Source organism: Orcinus orca, chromosome 14, assembly GCF_937001465.1.
Source record: "Orcinus orca chromosome 14, mOrcOrc1.1, whole genome shotgun sequence".
Classification (NCBI taxonomy): Eukaryota; Metazoa; Chordata; class Mammalia; order Artiodactyla; family Delphinidae; genus Orcinus; species Orcinus orca.
Genome location: NC_064572.1, coordinates 40,174,713 through 40,195,696, shown reverse-complemented (window position 1 = coordinate 40,195,696; position 20,984 = coordinate 40,174,713). Strand labels below are relative to the sequence as shown.

Below are 20,984 nucleotides of genomic sequence, written 5' to 3'. Positions count from 1 at the left end.
GCCCCTGTCCGGGAGGATCCCACATGCCACGGAGCGGCTAGGCCCGTGAGCCATGGCCGCTGAGCCTGAGCCTGCGTGTCCGGAGCCTGTGCTCCGCAACGGGAGAGGCCACAACAGTAAGAGGCCCGTGTACCACAAAAAAAAAAAAAAGTGTGGGCAGCCTCAAGGCTGTAGCTTGCTGGTCCCTGTTAATATACCCCAAAGAAACAGGAAACAGAAATTAAAGCCAATAAAACTAAATACGAAAAATAAAAACCAAATTTGATATTCTAGTATTCCTCTGCTACATTTCTAGACCACAGGAAATTCCAAAATTCAGTGCAAAAAAACCTATGGGAGTCCTATCCCCACATAAATTACTGCTAAGAATATTATGATATTCGGCATACATTTAAGTCTCAATAAAGTCTAGCAACATCAGCCACGAAGGTAGAAACCCAAATCTAGCCAGCTCTTCCCTTAGTAAAACACAGGAAAAAAATGTGTAATAAAACGTGTTAGCATCATGAGGCATAACTACTTACTGATGTGTCAAAAGCATTCAAGCAAGAATTTGAATCTACATTTCAAAGTAAAAAAGGTTCTATTTAAATGATAAGGTTAAACCTGCCTACTATGTGAACATAAGTCAAGGCTGATAAAATAGAAAAATAAAGCTAGACACTTTCAGGGAAAATCTGGTTCAACCACTTCTTTAGCCTTCCATAAAAATCCTTCCAAAAATAAAAGCACTCCATGTGATGATTTAAAATTATCAATCCCTAAATATATCAGTGTTAGGAAATCAGTCATTGTGACATTGTAATTCAATTCCTCTGCAATGAAAGCTCTTATATTGGTCACAGCACCACAGCAAAGAGGGTTGTGATTCGCTGTACAACAGTGAAAATGTTTTTGCCTCTAATTGTTCACATACACTATGATTCGGACAATATTTACTAACAAAAAAAATGCTGTATTTCATGTTCAAAAAAGTTAAATGTCGACTAAAAGTTTCCTGAGTTTTAAAATGCTCAGTTATCCTGAGTAGATAGAAGGCTGAAAAACAAGAATACTGGACCGAGAGTACAACAGTCAGCAAGCTAGTTCCCAACCTATCAATATCAGTTTACTCAACGCATCTAAACTCATCCAAATCTGAAGCAAGAGTTAGTAACTGGTCAATAGCTACTTCAAAGGATTATTATAAAAATACAAAAGATGATAAATTAAAAATATACTTACTGCAGCAAACAAAGATAACTTCAAATCAGTACCTATGTCCGAGTCCTCAAGACCACCCCCAGGTTAGATGGTTCACAAGAAGGACTCACAGGACTCAGCAGTCATAGATATTCACAGCTAAGATTTGTTCCAGCACAAGGACACGAAACAAAATAAAAAAAGGAAAAGGTTGGGGCTTCCCTGGTGGCGCAGTGGTTGAGAGTCTGCCTGCTGATGCTGGGAACACGGGTTCATGCCCGTGGAAGGGTCTGGGAAGATCCCACGTGCCACGGAGCGGCTGGGACCGTGAGCTATGGCTGCTGAGCCTGCGCGTCCAGAGCCTGTGCTCCACAACAGGAGAGGCCACAACAGTGAGAGGCCCACGTACCGCAAAAAAAAAAAAAAAAAAAGGAAAAGGCACATGGGACGAAGTTGAAGAAACAATGTATAAGCTTCCAAGAGTCCTCTCCCAGTGGAATCGCAGCGTGTGCTTAATTCCTCAAGCAACAAGTTGTAACAACACATGAAAAGTGTTGTCTATTACAGATGTTCCTAAGAAATTCGGTTGTTTTTATTGAGGGCTGGTGACATGGGCACCCTCTGCCTAGGACATACCAAAACTCCAGAACCCCAGAAGGAAAGCAGGTACACAGCATAAACCACATGCACAGTTGAGGCACAGTGAACCACTCTTTATCACTTAGGGAAAGTTTTGTATCACAGTAAGGGAACTGTTTACCAGCAAAGGGCCAGCTAAGGAATAGGCAATCTCAGGCCTGCTGTGTTAAGTCTTTTTTGCACAGCAAGTATATTATGAAAGAATATTACTGAGGGTAAATTATTATGCCTCATACCAACTTCAGATGGATTAAAGTCTTAAATGTAAAAAAATGAAGACAACAGGAAAATAATAAATGGCTAACATTTGTTGAGCTCTTGCTATTTCCCTGGCATTAAGTATTTTATATGTATGACCTTGCTTAAGGTTCACAGCAATTCCAGGGGGTGGTCCGAGATGACACTCAAAATACTCAACAACCATTATCACATAGCTGTTAAAACATTCACGCATGTACTTCCTAATATCAGCCCTGTAGATATATATTGTTATTATCTCCATTTTATTAAAAAAAAAAAAAAAGGAACAGAGAATCCAAAGATATACAACTAGTACATGACAGTGACGGGATTTTTAATCTAACCTGTCTCAGAGCCCTGGCTCTTGTCTTTATTACACACACACACACACACACACACACACACACACACACACACACACACACACACACACACACACACACACACACACACACACACACACAGTAAAAACCATAAAGAAAAACATCACTAAATTTAATTACATGAAAATTTAAAACTATACATGGTAAAGGCAACAAAAAAAGTCAGAAGCCAATGGCTGAGAGAAGATATTTGTGACACATTTAACAAGAATTAAATTCAGACCACACAAGAAACTTTTTCTTATCAATAAGAAAAAGACAAACAACTCAGTAGAAAAATCAGTAAATAAGTAATACACAGAAAAGGAAACCAACCAGTAAATATATGAAAAAATTATAAAATTAATAGTGATATAGATGCAAATTAAAATGAGTATCATTTCACACTCAACAGACTGGCTAAAATTTTAAAGTTAGATAATAGCAAGTGGGCTAAGATGAGGAGCAAGAGAAATTTTCATTCACTGCTGCAAAGTATAAATTAGTAGAACCATTTTAGGAAGATATTTGGCAGCATCTGGTAAAGCTGAATATCCACAGACCCTCTGATCCAGTGATGCTATCCCTAGGTTTATATCCTAGAGAAATTCTGACGTATAAGATCAAAGAAACATGAGTAAGAATGTTCACTGCTGCACTATCTTGATATTATCAGTGAGGAATAACTTGAATGTCCATTAGCAGAGGAACGGAGAGCAAAAGAATGGTATATTTAAATGATATTATACAGTAGTAAAAATAAATAAAATAGACCTATAATATAAATACACATGTACCGCAAAGACATAAAACTGAGTAAAAAAAAAAATCACAGAACATCATGTATCACTTATATAAGTTGTAAAACAGACATACAAAACAATATCATGTATTATCCACAGATACATAAATGCATTAAAGGTTAAAAAAAAAGATGGCCTATATAACATGGTTTAGAATTCATTGTTTTAAAGTAAGACACATTAGAAGAAACTCATTTTTATATTTGCTACTAGGGTGCTAATGAATGAATTAGCAGGAATCAGTAATCAGGAAAGAAAAAGTGAACATCACTACAAGACCATAAGGATGTTTTAAAAAAAATAAGATAATCCTGAACAACCTTCACCAACAAATGACATCTTAGATGAAATGGACAAGTTCTCAAAACCAACACAAGAAGAAATATATATATAAACCTTAATGGGCCAACATCTATTTTAAAAATTAAATCTGTTCTTAAAATTCTTTTCCCAAAGAAAACTCCAGGTCCAAAAGGTTTCATTGGTGAATTCTTTTAAACATTTAAGGAAGAAGCCACCTGAATTGTACATAAACTCTTCAAAGGAAAAAAAAAAAAAAGTAACACTTTTCAACCCATTTATAAAGCCAACATAACCCTTATACCAGAACACCACAAGAATACCCCTCCCCCGCAAAAAAAGAGGAAAATTACAAAGCAATCCTGCTCATGAACATAAATGCAAAAAAAAGAACATAAATATATATTCAATATTAGGAAATCAAGTTTATAATAAATGTTAAACAACATTTATTATTATAAGAGGATAGTACATCACACTCAAGTGCCAAGTAAATCTATTTCAGGGATGGAAAGGTGGTTTAATATTTGCAAATCAATAAATACAATCTAGGGAATTCCCTGGCAGTACAGTGGTTAAGACTCCACACTTCCACTGCAGGGGGCATGGGTTCAGTCCCTGGTCGGGGAACTAAGATCCTGCAAGCGGCACAGCACGGCCCAAAAAAAAAAAAAAGAAATGCAATCTACCACACTAACAGAAATAATAATAATAATTTAATCATTTCAATAAATGTAGAGAAAGTGTTTGATAACAAAATTAACATTCACTCACAACAAAAATTCAGCAAATAAAGTAAAAGGGAACTTCTTTAATCTGATGAAAAATATCTACAACCCCCCCACACACACAAATATCCACACACACAAATATTAATGGTGAGCTATTAAAATTTTCCTAAAATTCTATCACCATTTCAATTCAACATTATGTTGGAGGTTCTAACCAGTGCAATAAAGGGTGGGGTGGGAGGGGGGGTTAGGAGGGATGTTGAGCCTTTGCAAATGGTATCACTGTATAGTATATGTAGAAATTCCAAAAACATTCACAGGCAAATTATCAAAACTAGTAAGTGGATTTACCAAGGTCACTGAAAAAACAGGTCAAAATATAAAAATCAGGAAATAAAATTTTTAAAGTGGTACCATTTATAGCAACCAAATCAAATACCTAAAAATAATGCAAATATGTATAAAATTTTACAGAAAAGTACAAAATGTTAGCAATAAATATTTCTTAAAGTCCCAAATAAATGGAGGAGCAGACCATACCCATAAAGTAGAAGACTCACTATAGTAAATATGTCATTTCTCCCCAAATTGGTCTATAAATTCAATGCAATCCCATTCAAAATTCCTATAGGTTCTTTGTAGAAACTGACAAACTCATTCTAACATTTAAATAGATTACAAAAAGCCAACTAGGGAAACCTTGGAAAAGAACAAAACTAGAAGACTTACACTACCAGATGTCAATACTTATTTTAAAGCTACAACAATTAAAGCAGTGTAGCACTGACACAAGGATAAACAAAGAAACCAATGAACTAAAAGAGAGGCAAGAAATACATAGATACAATTACTAACTTAGGACAAAGAAAACCCTGCAGTAGAGTAGGAAAAATATGACTTTTCCAAAAAAAAGAAAAAAAAATTAATCTTGACCTCTACCTCATATCATGCACATAAATAATTCCCAGATGGCTTGTAGACCTTACTATGAAAGGTTAAAAAACAAAGCTTTTAAAAATAAACATTGGGGGCTTCCCTGGTGGCGCAGTGGTTGAGAGTCCACCTGCCGATGCAGGGGACACGGGTTCATGCCCCGGTCCAGGAAGATCCCACATGCCGCGGAGCGGCTGGTCCCGTGAGCCATGGCCGCTGAGCCTGCGCGTCTGGAGCCTGTGCTCCACAGCGGGAGAGGCCTCCATACCGCAAAAAAAAAAAACAAAACATTGGAATATACCTTCATAACTTTAGAGTAGACAAAAAATTCTCACAGTGCAAAAAGTGCTAATAATAAAAGAAAAATGTTAAATTGTTAAATTCTACTCATCAAAAGACACTATTAAAAGGTTTTAAAAGCAATCCATATATATAAAAATGTATACACATATGTGTATATGTGTGTATATATATAAAATTTATATCCAGGGCTTCCCTGGTGGCGCAGTGGTTGAGGGTCCGCCTGCCGATGCAGGGGACACGGGTTCGTGCCCTGGTCCGGGAGGATCCCGCGTGCCGCGGAGCGGCTGGGCCCGTGAGCCATGGCCGCTGAGCCCGCGCGTCCGGAGCCTGTGCTCCACAATGGGTGAGGCCACACAGTGAGAGGCCCGCGTACCGTAAAAAAAAAAAAAAAAAATTTATATCCAAAATATATAAAGGATTTTTACAAAACAATTAAGAAAAAATACATAAAGCCCAACAGAAGGCACTTCACAGAAGAGTATATACTAATGGCAAACAAGTAGTTACCACAAACCACAGGACAAAAATCTCAATGCAATACCACTATACCCCCACCAGAATAGCAAAAATGCAAAAAAAAAACAGACAACATAAAGTATAAACTAGAAAGTGGAATTTCGGGAATGCTTATTTACTGCTAGTGAGAGTTTAAACGGATACAACCACTTTGGAAAACTGAAAGCATCTAAAGCTATAGACATAAGTATACACTATAATCCAGCAATTCCTCTCCTACATATTTTGTGAACAGAAATGCATAAATGTTCACCAAAAAACATGTTGCAAAATCTTCACAGCAGAAGCAGTAGCCCAAAACCAGATACAATCTAAATGTCCATCAATAGCAGAATAAAATAACTTATAATATATTCACACAATGGATTGTTATGTAACAAGAAGAATGAGCAAACAACTAACAAATATGCATATAACATTTACTGGAAGAAGCCAGATATAAATAACACATGTCTATAATTCTACTCATATTGAATTCAGGAATAGGCAAAACTAAGCTACAGCAATAGAAATCAGAACAGTGGTTGCTCCTGGGGTGGGGTAACAGAATGACTGAAGAGCACAAGAAATATTCTGGTGTGCTGGAAATATTCTATATCATAAATGTGGATGATTGTTAAACAAGTATACACATTTTCAAAATTCCCTATGCTATATGCAAAAGACTTGTACATTTTATTGTATTTAAATTATACCTCAACAAACCACTGTCAATATTTAAGCAAAAAAAAAAAAGCCTAGATTCTAGACAAGTGCTATGCAAAGTAGTCCGTCTACAAACTGTGAGGACCTATGACAAGATAAGGAGCTTGCACCAGACTGCATCAACACACTGCTTTCTTCAAAGAGAAAGTCAGCTGAACTAAACAATGGATTTCAACTAAACTGTTAGTTGTGGACACAGCTGACTCACATTCTAGTGAAGGCTCCTAACCTCAACCTGGACCGGAATGAGCACTGTTGTAAAGAACAACCATAGTGGTGCTTGTGGAGAAGATTAGGAAATGTCTTTGTTGAGACAAAGGAGGCAATGGAGAGACAAAGGAAAATGAGAACAGGCTAAAGTTCTTTTGGGGTAAGTTAGATATACTATTTTAGAAAAAGGAGAAAGAAGAAACAGAAAAAGTGAGATAATTTAAATAAAAATATAAGATAACAGAGTTAATTCCAAGTATATCAATAAATGCAAACATAAAGGACCAAACTCACCAGTTAAAAACAAAAGACAGACTGTATTATTTATTTATTTATTTATTTTAAATTTTTTTGTGGTACGCGGGCCTCTCACTGCTGTGGCCTCTCCCGTTGCAGAGTACAGGCTCCGGACGCGCAGGCTCAGTGGCCACGGCTCACGGGCTCAGCCGCTCCGCGGCACATGGGATCTTCCCGGACCGGGGCACGAACCCGTCTCCCCTGCATTGGCAGGCGGATTCTCAACCACTGCGCCACCAGGGAAGCCCAGATAGTATTTTTTTAAAAATAATAACCTATTATATATCAAAAGAGCTGATAGTGAAAGGATAGAAAATATATAAATAAAACTGGTAAAGTATACTAATTCTGAAAAAAAAGAGGCCTTAAGACAAAAAGCATAATGAGGCTTAGAGAGGTTCACTAAACAATGACTGAAAGTCCAATTCACCAAGGAAACAATTCTAAACAGGTACACATGTAACAAAATTAATTTAAAATAGAAAAAAGCAAACAGTTGATAGAATTTTAGAGCATAAATGGTAAATCTACTATCACAGTAGATCTTAACACACTCTTTTCAACTTTTACCATCAATTCGCCATCCTTTCTCAGACTATCTTCTTAGATCCGAAGAGAATGACACACAGACACCATTCCGTTCCAAAGCACAGAATGAACACTTTTGTAGTCTCCCATCCCATATACACAAGCCAAATAATCAAGGAGGAAATTCATGGATCTTAAAGACTAATGGTCAATTCAGATGTGTACTGAAGTCTTCCAGAGGCTATTTCATCATTTATGTTACAAGAACAGTGAACTGTCTGAAAAATGTCAGGTACTAGGCAGCTGACTGCTGCCATCTACTGGACACAATGGTCATTTCAACTTCAATCATATTCGCTTAAAAAGTTCTAGTAAGAGAGCACATAAGGCCCTAAACCGTAATCTTTTCTGAACTTCCTTTATCTAACGAAATAAGAGATGCTGCCTCTAAATTAAGTACGTGTCCTCTCCATGTCTGTGCAATTTAACAAGCCTCTGGTAACATTTATTTTTTTCCAAGTCACAGGTTTATATGAATAAACCTGTGAAAATTACATCACCTGAAGTCTACCTGGAATTTAATATACCACAAAGACTACCAATTTTCCCATACAACTACTGGAAAATTGATTTTATATACTCAGTAACTACAGGGAATAACTTTAATCACACCAACTATACTTTACTCACATGGCATATAATCCACATTACTTGCAATTTTTCTTAAAATATGCATGTATAAATATATGGTAGGTCCTCTAGTGCTCATTCATATCTGGTGCCCTCGCCTACCAGGCACACAGGAAAATTACACTTCCTGCCCACTCAGTACATAAGATTAGTTCCAGTCAGTATGTTGTGAGTAAAAGTGCCATATGCCACCTGCAGGCCACAGCAGTAACTGCATGTGTGAGACCCTCTGCCAGTAACTGCATGTGTGAGAACCTCGTTACCAGAGTGACAAAGGGTCTCAAAAGAGCCCCAAGATCAAAGCAGCTTGGAACACTGAAGACAGTTGCCCTAGAGAGTTGTCCAGACCTACAATAGACATTTTAAGGGTAAAAAATAAACTTTTATTGTGTTAAGTCACTGAGAGTTGGCACTGAGAATGTTACCTCAGCACAGCCTAGCCCAGGATTTCTCATCAGCAGCACTATTTACATCTTGGGCTGGATAAATCTTTGTTGTGGGTGCTATCCTGTGCATTACAGGATGTTAAGCAGTATCCCAGTGTGTACCCATTAGTTGCCAGCAGCATCCCTCAATGTGACAACCAAAAATGTCTCCAGACATTGCCTTCCCCTACTGAGAACCACTAACCTAGCTTAACCTGAACAGTACAGGGTGTCCATATGAATATGTGTGTGTATTTATTTACATACAGCTGACCTTTGAAAAACATGAGGTTAGAGGTGCTGACCCTCTGCACTGTTGAAAATCCACATTTAACTTACAATCGGCCCTCTATATATACACTGTTCCTCCATACCCGCATTTCCGCATCCGCAAATTCAACCAACCACAGACTGTGTAGTACTGTAGTATTTTTACTATTGAAAAAGATTCATATATAAGTGGACGCTCGTAGTTCGAACCCATGTTATTCAAGGGTCAACTATATTATGAATGTGTATGAGAACATATTTAACTCGTGCTATATTATACAAATATATGCTTTATTATGTATTAAGACCAGATGTTTTGTAGGCCTTTAAGAGATATGAATTCCCATTTCTCAAACTAGGAAAGCTAGTTCATAAACTTAAAAAATCCAATCAATATCCCAAGTCTCTCTATAGCAAAGTAAACAAAATGTTCCAAAATGGTATATAAATCCATACATACTATGCTGTTCATCTCAGAGGACTCATAGCTCCCAACTGGGTGGACATTTCCAATGGGCTCCAAGCCCTCTTCATCCCACATGTACGTTCCATCAGAGCTATCAGATGGAGAGAGTTCAAATGAAGAACCAGCTCTGTAATCTGTATCTGGTGAAATCAAGTTGTTTCCAGAAGCATGTTTTGAACATTCACTCCTGTCTTCAGTTGATTTTTTAAAAGAGAGGAAAAATAAGTTATTAATTCATAAAAATATAATTATTTCTCAGGTTCAAAAAATATAAGATTTAATAATTTGATATATTATAGCAAAAAAGTTGGCAAAAAAGTATTCATAACTAGAATCTTCTAAATCTAAACAATAAAAAAATCAAGATGCAAAATCTTAAAAATAAACTACTGAAATATTTCCCAATAAAGAAAATTCATTGAGCCATCTTTCACTTCTGCAACATTTCTAGAAATGTACATAAAGCCTCATATTCTTTGAATATTTCCTAAGATATTTATTTTTAAGCACTGCCCAGGAAAGTCTTTACTCTGTGTATATCATTTAACCTTGCAGTTGACTCCTTATAAGGAAATAACTTGCTCCAGCAGTCACTCCTAACTAGAAGACCCTCAGGCAGTCAAGGGTGTATGCATATCTCCAGGGATGGCCTAGTCCTTCAACCAGATTACATGCCTATACCCAAACCGTCAGTTTGTTCCTTTTTCAGGCCAGATGGGCACAGAGATAAATTTTCTCCAGTATTTAGCACCAGGATTACCAAGTATAAGAAGAAATGTTTAACAGGTGCTATCTCACTCTCAATTAAAAAAATTAAGCTCCTCTGAAAGTTTAACTATTAAGTCTACTAAGCAAGAAATCTAACTCTTCCTTTAAAAAAATGAAAATTGCCTAGGATAAAAAAATTCATTAGATTGGACATAACCTATATTAGTCCATTTACCCTTTGGTACAGCTTTACTCTTAACAAATAGTAGTGATCTACTACCCTAAAGGAAGAGATGGTTTAAAACAGGCTGCCACTGATTGGAGGAAGCAGGGAAAAAAAATAATTTTGAAGCAAGCAGGAATAAGCCTGAGTGTGACAAAGAAGAGCAAAGGTAAAATACCATAAGGGAATGAATATTTTTATGGATGTTGTTTTAGCATGAAAAATAGAACAAGGGACAAAAGTCACAAGGAAGGTAAATGTTGCCCCATTCCAATTTTGTCTAGATCCATCCTTCCATGAAATTGTTAGTATCCTGGTATTAATCAGAAGATAATCCTAAGTGGAAATTCAGTTCTATTATCTAGGAGAAAGCAAAAAAAATTAAGGACATTAATATTTACCAGAGACACTTATATCTATCCACTCATCAGTTTTACTGAAGGATTTTTCATTTTCCTTGGGGGAAGCAAATATATCCTTTGGTGGTTCATTTTCACACTTTTCTTCTTTGAGAGAAATTTCCTCTGGAGTTACTCTAGTTCTGTTGGAATCTTCTATATCTATAAAATCATCACTGAAGTCTTCACTTAAATCATTCTTATCAGAAGATGACAGAGAAGACAATGAAATGTCATCCACATCATCACCCAGGTATCTAATTTTAGTATCATGTTTCATGGTCTGGTCATTTTCTGTTATATAACTATCATTTTCAATTAGTTCTTGGTCCTTATCCTTAGCTCTGTCCTTAGCCACAAGTGCAGCATCTTCCTCTATACATGTGTCAGCCGGTGAATTTTTATTACCATCAACTGTGATAGTCCCAGAAAATGGAGATCGGCCAGATTTCAGTAGAGAGGGATGAACCATCCTATAACCCAAAGTGGAAGTTACACCCGGGCCATTTGGTAAAGCCAACTTCTTTCCACCAGCAGCATAAGGCCTATTAAATCCATACCTTAAATGTTCATTCCCATTGAGTACTTCCGACTGCCGAGAATTTCTTGCTAGCATACTTGACCTCAGAGGCACTCTAATGGGTAGCTGTTGATTCTGATAAGGCTTTGTAAGATCTGCAGCTCTATTGAAGGAATGTGATCTGGTTATAGATGAAGGTGGAAGGAATGAATTCTGAATGGAATGTGAAAAACTCTGTGACCTAACCATTTTTTCACAAGCAAGAGATTTAATATTATCTAGGGATTGTGCTAAGCTTTCTCCAGAACTGCTTCTGGTGGCACAGGAGTTTGCTCTAGGCCTTTGGATGCTACCAGCTGATCGGTTTCCATAAAATCCATTCAACTGCGACTTTGGAGCACTGACTGAAGCATATGAAGTCCTTCCTAATAATGTGCCTTTGGTGAATTTACCCAAATTAGACGGTCCAGACAAAGACTTTTGGTTTAACTCTTCTGCAGATGACACAAACATAGTAGATGTCTTTGCTAACTTTGATGTGAGTAAAGAAATACTTTTCAAACCTCCCTTCATCCCATTTTTATCAAACATTCCTTGAGCAGGTGCATGTTTTTCAGGATCAATTTCTTTATCATGTGAACTCTGAGTACCGTTAGGCTCTTCAGGACTTTGTGCACTAAACTGGTATTTATTTGCCGTTCTCCAGTTAAATGAATGGGACAATGAACAATCAGAGCCATTATTTTTGATGTAACTTTTGGCATTGCTACTCTTGGAAGTTCCCAATAAATTAACAGGTTTTCCATTTGGCATTGGCTGCAGTGTACTTCTTACAGGTTTTGTTCCATACTTTGGCAACTTGGAACCCAAAAAAGTCTTGATTTGTGTTTTTTCTTCCATGAGCTATATGGTGCATTTGTTCTTAAAATTTGACAAAATCTGAGGAGACAAAAAAGCAGATTAAACATTTCTAAATAAGGATAATTACATGGATTATTACATAATATGAACGCATATTCTTAAATAAATGCAGCAAAAACCAAGTTACTCATAATTCCTACAGAACTCTTAATAAATACTGATTACACTAATTAATAACTTCATGTTAGAAGAAAATAAACATTTTTGTAAACCCTTTTATTAACTTGGGCTATGGATGATGATAGCAAAATCCAGAAATAATAAAATTAGACTATCAAATTTGTATTAAAAAATAACACTTCTACAGCACATCTTCCAATTTCCAATCCAAATTATTTTTTCCATTTTGGGTAATATTATTTCCTTCAAAAATAAAAACGTGACTTTGTTTTTTTTTTGGGGGGGGTTCGCGGGCCTCTCACTGTTGTGGCCTCTCCCGTTGTGGAGCACAGGCTCCAGACGCGCAGGCTCAGCGGCCATGGCTCACGGGCTTAGCCGCTCCGCGGCATGTGGGATCTTCCCGGACCGCGGCACGAACCCGTGTCTCCTGCATCGGCAGGCGGACTCTCAACCACTGCGCCACCAGGGAAGCCCTGGTTTTTTTTTTTAAGTGCACTTGATCTTATAAAAACTGGAATGCAATTTAAAACTTTCATTATTAAAGTTACGAGAAGGATGTAGATAAAGAATCCAACAGCACCAAAAAAATTCTCCTGGCATCAAGGGCTGAAATGTCAGCTGTCATGTTAAGCAAATATCTCAAAAGAATTTCTATCCAGTAATATAAACATACATTACAGTTAGTGTCAGGGTGAGAAGTATAATGAGTTAATAACATTGATTAGTCCATTAATCTCAACCTCTCAAATTTTTTTTCTTTAATATTTATTTATTTGGTTGCACCAGGTCTTAAGTTGCAGCAGGCAGGCTCCTTAGTTGTGGCATGCGAACTCTTAGCTGCAGCATGCATGCGGGATCTAGTTCCCTGACCAGGGATCGAACCCAGGACCCCTGCATAGGGAGCGTGAAGTCTTATCCATTGCACCACCAGGGAAGTCCCTCAAATTATTTTAAAGGTAATAAACAACAACAAAAAGGTTCAATGAACACAAAAGAGCATAAAAATAAAGTGTCCTCTATGTGAGTAACTTTAATAAATTATGTCATCTGATGAGATTACAAAAATGAGATAAAAATATTAAAATGCCCTAACATTAATAAAAATATAATATGGTCACTATATGTTCACTGTGGTTACATAAAAATGTTGTAACACGGGCTTCCCTGGTGGTGCAGTGGTTGAGAGTCCACCTGCCGATGCAGGGGACATGGGTTCGTGCCCCGGTCCGGGAAGATCCCACATGCCACGGAGCGGCTGGGCCCGTGAGCCATGGCTGCTGAGCCTGCGCGTCCAGAGCCTGTGCTCCGCAATGGGAGAGGCCACAACAGTGAGAGGCCCACGTATCGCACACACACAAAAAAAGAGACAGACTAGGGCTACCCTGGTGGCACAGTGGTTGGGAATCTGCCTGCCAACGCAGGGAACAAGGGTTCAAGCCTTGGTCCGGGAAGTTCCCACGAGCCACGGAGCGGTGAAGCCCATGCACCACAACTGCTGAGCCTGCGCTCTAGAGCCCGCGAGCCACAACTACAGAAGCCCCGTGCCTAGAGCCCCGTGCTCCTCAACAAGAGAAGCCACCACAATGAGAAGCCCGCGCACCGAAACAAAGAGTAGCCCCCGCTCGCCACAACTAGTGAAAGGCCGCGTGCAGACCCCAAAGCAGCCAAAAATAAATAAATAAAATTAATTAATTTTTAAAAAAGACACAGACTATACATACGTGTGTATTTCATTTTTCAGCCAAAAATCCACCAGCTACAGTCGAACAAGAAAATGCTTAAACTAAACATCTCTAAACTTTAAAAAGTAGTGGCCAGAAAAAGATTCTGCACAGTGTGATCTGGCTCCTAGCCTGATTACACTGCCTAGAAGCAATAATGAGAAAAATTGGTGAGTTCATAAAACTTGAAAATTTTAATATATAAATATTTTAATAAATATCCTCCGGTTTGGATATAAAGACCTGCTTTGGCATGCCCTAGAAAAGTCCAGGAGAACATCTTCAGCACAGAAGCTTTAAAACCTAAGCTGAGACAGGCAGAGTGGCCACCAGAACCTGTTGACTTCCAAGGCATTCTTCTGAGTTAAAGAAAGGGTCTGAAGCCCCTAGAAATGTACTACACCCTCGGCAGGATGGAATAAGGCAGTACAGGACACTTAACAAAATCTAAGGAGACAGGAGAGCCTGGAGCCCCAGAAGAACTCTCCCCCCACCACCACTTTATATCCTTCAACTACAGAGAAGCAGACAGAGAATAAAACACACTGCTCAAAAGATGTATTGAGGGGGTACAGTAAAAGGAGGAGACAAAGTCACAGCTAAGATGAGGATGGCATCAAGGAGAACTCACCCATGTTATATCAGGGCAGATACAAAGTCTTGACTTCACTATCCAAGTATTTACCTAGCAAGATATAAAGAAAAGGCCATGCAACTGTATAAACAAGAGGGTGGAAAGAAGAGGAAAGAAAAAAAGACCCTAGTCTGAAAGCAAACATAACACAGGAAAATAAGGAAATCCCCAATGAGTTCTTTGTAACAGAAAACAACCTAATAAGCACATACATTTAATAAATCAAAAGCTCAAAGATGAAAAGACAAAACAAGTAAGTTGAAAAGAAAAGCTATGTAGCTAAGAAAATCAATTAAGAAAAATGAATTTGAAAAAAAAGCAAGAAAAAGAACCAAACACTGAAAATCAAACTAATGGCAAGAAGAAAAATCATAAGAAAAATCTCCTAAGTACTGAGGAGAAAAACAGACAGAGATACCAAGGCAATCAGATAGAATAAGTAGGACAGAGACTAAACAGAAAGATACTTAGTATCCCTGAAGTAGAATAACTAAACAAATAGAAGAGAAAAAGCAGGTAGACATGATAGAAAATAGTCCTAAAATAAAGGTAAAGAAAATCTACAAAAGGAAAGGAAAAATACAATAAACCACAGATCCAAATACATATCTAAATTAAATTAATAAAACGTCAAGGATAAAGAAATAATTCTCTGGGAATGCAGATCGAAAAAAATCATTTTGTAAAGAAAATTTTAAGACTTTTGAATAAGCAAAAAAGATCCTTCTGATGAAATGCTGCAGCTTCTAGGGATAATTTAATCCTACAGGAATTGTCATTGGACTATTTTACCACTCTGTAAAGATAGAGGTTAACATATAGAAAACTAATGGTAAAGCACACAATTCTTGTCTACAGACATGCAAATAAATTCTGCCCATTTCAGTTGACTTCTCTCCACCATGATGGAAGAAGCCAGCTTTGCAAATTCACTTCAATATTCCTGATCTATAAATGTACGTGTCCTTTGCATTCTCCCTTGGGCCAGCTATAACATATCTCTGACTCCCTCATTAATGATTAGATAAATAAAACCTTTAACATGTCCATTTGATATCTGAATAAGAGTCATGATTTAATTCTTTTCTAAAATTTATCCTTAGTAGTTTTGGAAATTCCACCAAGATACCCAGTGGATTCACCTGACAGAGCTAGGTAACTTCTTTGCCAAAATAGTACATACACCTCACAGGCAGCTCAAGCCCAGACATTTCTTGTCTCCCAGAGGTGAACTAAGAACAGCAATAGAACTTTGTTAACTGTGCTTTCTATTTTAACTTTCCTCTCTTCTAATTTTGTTTTTGGTTTATTTATGGTCAATAAGTTATTCTCTGTTGGTGATAACAATGATTCAGAATTTGATTTTATGGACTGTCCTTCAGTGATCTCTGTAAACAAATTAATGGTTTATACAGATCTGTGTTGGGTGAGAGAAAAAGAAGAATCTGATTCATTAGTCACCTGTTCACTTATCTCTTTTGTTTACCTATCTTTTTTTTTTTTTGCGGTACGCGGGCCTCTCACTGTTGTGGCCTCTCCCATTACGGAGGGATGTGCAGGCTCAGCGGCCATGGCTCACGGGCCCAGCCACTCCGCGGCATGTGGGATCTTCCCGGACCGGGGCACGAACCCGTGTCCCCTGCATCGGCAGGCGGACTCTCAACCACTGCGCCACCAGGGGGGAAGCCCTATAAAGTCTCTTAAAGCAGCTCTGTTCCGACTGGCTTATAGAGATAAATATGCACTATTTTTATAAATTGAATTATTACCAAAATTCCCAGAAAATAAGCAAATTGATCTTCTAATATTTTAAATGTGTTATATATTTTTAAATTATTCTTACAGAAATTAATTCAGAAAGGTTTTAAGAACCAAGTTCATATAATTAAGGTAAATGGCAAATAAAAATAGTTTAATAAAATAGGTTTATCTTCTGCTTTTTAAAATCAATGTTAAGTATAATACAAGCATACATCTTTATTCCATTAGAGTAACTTTCTAAAACATATATAGGCTTACGGATCAAATAAGCCAGTATTACTCACACACAGTGTTTAAGACTATGAAAATGTAAAACTGTATTTAAATTGAATGACTATTCTGACAAACTTTTCATTTCAACAGTAATTATGTTTTATAGTATGTCAGCTTACAAATAATTTCCAAGAACTTTAAGGTAACAAAAGCTTAGACTAATATTAAACTGAATTAATTAGTGGATAATCACTGGCTTGCTAGATCATTTCTAAGTAAGAATATTAAAACTTTGGTTACTAAGCATAATTTCAAGTTTATATGCTTTTGCTTCTTGTTATTGTGTGCTACAGAAAGACCCTCTTTGGGACATGTAAAACGAACATGTTCGTTTTTGCTACTTTGAGAAATTGTACACTAGATCCCATTTTTATAAAAGTAACATGCCAGATAGATAGATAAATAGACAGACAGAGGATATAACATAGAGATGTGCGTGCACCTATATATTTAAACACACAAACTGTTAATAGTGATTACCATTAGGGAAGTGAGAATTAGGTGAAAAGAAGTCTTCTTTTCACCTTTACATCGTTATTGCTTAAATACTTTAAATATGCCCATATTTTTACCATTTAAAACATGTTAACTAAAAAACTGCATTTAAAAAATTAAAACTATTTATTCAGTATCAAACAAGACTCTTAAACAGTTTAATCTTACCAAAAAAATTATTTAAAATTAAGTTTAATATTACAGAAAATATACTTAAAAGACATAAAAATAGAAGTTTGGATAAAACACAAAAGAGGATTTTTTTAGTCAACAGACATTATTTTTTCATAAATTACTATTTCAATTTCTCCAGACTTCAACCTCAATTTATTGTTTCACTTATCAATTTTATCTTTAACATTTTATTCTAAATTCACCATATCCATTCCACAATTCTAGTTCTTACCCTCATCTCTTTCTGCATTACTAAAAAGCCTTCCTATTCCTACGTTATCAAGATTCCGACTCCATTTCTATTCAAACTGTCAAAACAGTTATTCTCTCAAAGCACAGATCTGCTCATGTCATTCTATAGATTAAAAACCACGTGTGGCCCAGGAACAACAAAATAAAATCCAAAACCCACTGTACAGAGATCAAGCTTCTCTATTTGCTTCTACCCTATCACTGCAGTACTATACATTCTAGCCAAGATACATTGTCTATCATTCTCCCAAATCCATCCTATATTTTGTACCTTCTATGCCTTTGCTAAAGTTGTAAAGACCACCTTGAAGATCCTACCCTCCAAGTCCAAAATCATTACACTCACAAACCTTTCCAGTTAAAATTAATTTTGCATCCTTCTCTATTCCCTTCACACCAATAATAGAGCTGAGTCTGTCTTATAATTGTGTGCATGTTTATTTGACCCATAAGAAAGTATGAGAACATAAACTGTGCCTGCCATAGGATCACAAATATGACAGATCGTCAACTTTTAAGTAAACTCATAATCTTAGTGCAAATTAATTTAATAAATAGTAATCCAAGACTGAAAAGTAATTTCATTTTGTGGGCCTGTGACTGATTGGTAGTAGTGGCCTTGAGCAATACGTTGAGGACTCTGAGGTGAAATCTAGACTCTGCAGTAAAGAATCTTGATCAAACAGCAATATCTGCCATGAGCAGGAAAAGGGACAGCATATCCATGCTGGATGACTGCCATCCTCATTTTCTGATAATGACCTTTACCACAAAACATACTCCACACCTACAAATACTTTCAGGGTGACCATAAGAAAACTAGTAATGATATTAGATATAAGGGTCATTCTGCAAATCATTAAATAACACACATTAAAGATTCTGTCCTCTGGTGAGTCATCTGTGAGTCAGAAAGGCCTTAACATTTCCCTGCCAGTCACAAGTAGACTGAGAACAGAACACTCTATTCTTTCACTTCTCTATGCTTCTACTTGACTGTCTGAAATGAGGGTAATATATGTTATCCCCCAAGAACATCTTAAGTATTAATAACTTAGAGGCACAAGATAAGCCCACAAGAAAGACACACTGTTACTACAAAATGTTTAGGGTACTATCACGTGGCAAGGGAGAAAAAAGATTAGAACCTGAATGTACTATTTCCTATCAAGATTATTTACTGATTTCTAAATGCACAAATAACTGCAACATAATTGTTATCAATCATCTTGGACTGTGGTCTTAAAACTAAGCTAATCTGAGAGCTCAACTCTATAAAGTTTCCATATTTGCTTATGTTATGAATATTGTCACTTCATTTGTTGATGAGCTACCTTCTGTCTTTAAATATTCATGAAACTTTCTCCTATACTTACTTGTAACTCTGAAGTGAAATAAAACAGACATTGTGAATCTGCTTCATTTTAGTAGTTGTGCTGTCTTTGCTACACTTTACCTGATATGCAGTCGGTTAAGCAATTAAAAAATGCAGTCATGGGCTTCCCTGGTGGCGCAGTGGTTCAGAGTCTGCCTGCCGACGCAGGGGACACGGGTTCGTGCCCTGGTCGGGGAGGATCCCACATGCCGCGGAGCGGCTGGGCCCGTGAGCCATGGCCGCTGAGCCTGCGCGTCCGGAGCCTGTGCTCCACAACGGGAGAGGCCACAACAGTGAGAAGCCCGCGTACCGCAAAAAGAAAAAAAAAAAAAAATGCAGTCATAAGTCTGAAAAAGTACATGTTGACTACATCATCTAATGATATAATCTTCTCTGAAATACTTTAACATTGTCTGTGAGCTTTAGTTTAATGCTGAACTAAGAATAATACCTGGTACAGGGCCTGGAAATATCTGAGATTTTGAGTTACTTCCTGTAAGAATAATTTTTTTAAGTATAGCACATTTAAAGTATGGTAGTTCACATATGAAAGAATTTTCAGAACTACTTATAAATTTTTTTTTAATTACAAATCAAAGTTTTTTGCTTTTAAAAGGAATCCACAATTGGATAAGAAGGGAAAAGAAGGAGCAAATATTACTGAGTACTTATATAACAGGTAACATCCTTACCACATTGTCCCTGTTAATTGTTTAATCTTCCTAATATTATAAGGTGGTAGATTTCATTCTATTTTAAACAGATAAACCAAGATTCAGAAAGGCTAAAACACTTGCCCAAAGTCACAAGTTCATAAATTACTTAAGAGAATTCAGGTTCAACTCTACCTGATTCCAGGATCCAGGCAGACTGCCTTCCTGACAAAGGAATGAAATATTCTGAGAAGTTTACTGATAGCTAAGGACAACAGTGAAGGAAGGAACTGGATAGCTAAGGTTAGAGGAGAAGCATGAAGACTGCAAAGAACCTAGGTATTGATTAAAGAAGTTTTTGCAAAAGAACAAGTAAGAGCTTTCTCTTTTTCAAATTTCCTTCATATCAATTACCTTATCATCTGAGGAACCACCCACTCATATTCTTTTTTTTTAGTTTTTCAAATAGCTTTTTAGAAGGTATGAAATGCATACATTTTAGGGATTTTACATAGGCATAAATTCACTACTGAGTCCAAGAGCAGTTAACTGAACAACAATGCTGATGACTACATGCCCCTACCAGTCACTTCTTGAAACTTGCTTTCTCATTCAGATAACTACAGTTAATTTAAAAAAAAAAAATTTTTTTTTTTTACCTTGTGTTACCCAACCATTTCCCTCATATCTTCTTCTCCCATGTTTTTTCTGGCTGTCATCTATGTCAAGTTGATTCAAAGCCTTGATTATAGCAATTAAATAAGTAAAAATAACACCTTCAAAAGTAAAGGTTTAAAACAATACAACTTCATTCCAGATTCTTCACGGAAGAGTGCACACCGAGCTCAACCCAAAACCCCATTTTTTTTTTTTTTTTTTTTAAATCAAGCTGACCTTTTTGTCCTCTAGCTACAATTTTTTACTCAGGCAGATGGGGATCAAAGCAACTTGTGGAAGTCTCAAAATGAATTTGTGGTTTGGGAACATTAAATGATATTATTAAATGCAGATTCAAAGTATATTACTTCCTGAAACTTTAATTTAAGGAACAAAGAGAATACTAGCAGCTAAAGAAGAACTGGAAGCTCCCCTGGCCAACCACAAAAGCTCTCTCTCCAAATTTATTTAGTTCAGGTAAAACTCAATAACTGCGTAG

At 36.8% G+C, this 20,984-nt stretch overlaps 1 protein-coding gene across 7 annotated transcripts in view; it reads right to left on the bottom strand.

The window, feature by feature from the left end:
- Window positions 1-20,984, bottom strand: part of CCSER2 (coiled-coil serine rich protein 2) — a 160,538-nt gene that overhangs the window by 113,556 nt on the left and 25,998 nt on the right. For all 7 annotated transcript variants that reach the window (XR_004484954.2, XM_004273012.3, XM_049697133.1 and 4 more), the window contains 2 exons: window positions 10,933-12,388; window positions 9,595-9,791 (listed from right to left, as the gene is read on the bottom strand). Coding sequence is in view for 6 of the 7 variants with exons in the window: in XM_004273012.3 (XP_004273060.1) it covers window positions 9,595-9,791; window positions 10,933-12,349 (1,614 nt within the window). In the remaining variant the exon portion in view is untranslated. The remainder of the gene's footprint in view (window positions 1-9,594; window positions 9,792-10,932; window positions 12,389-20,984) is intronic.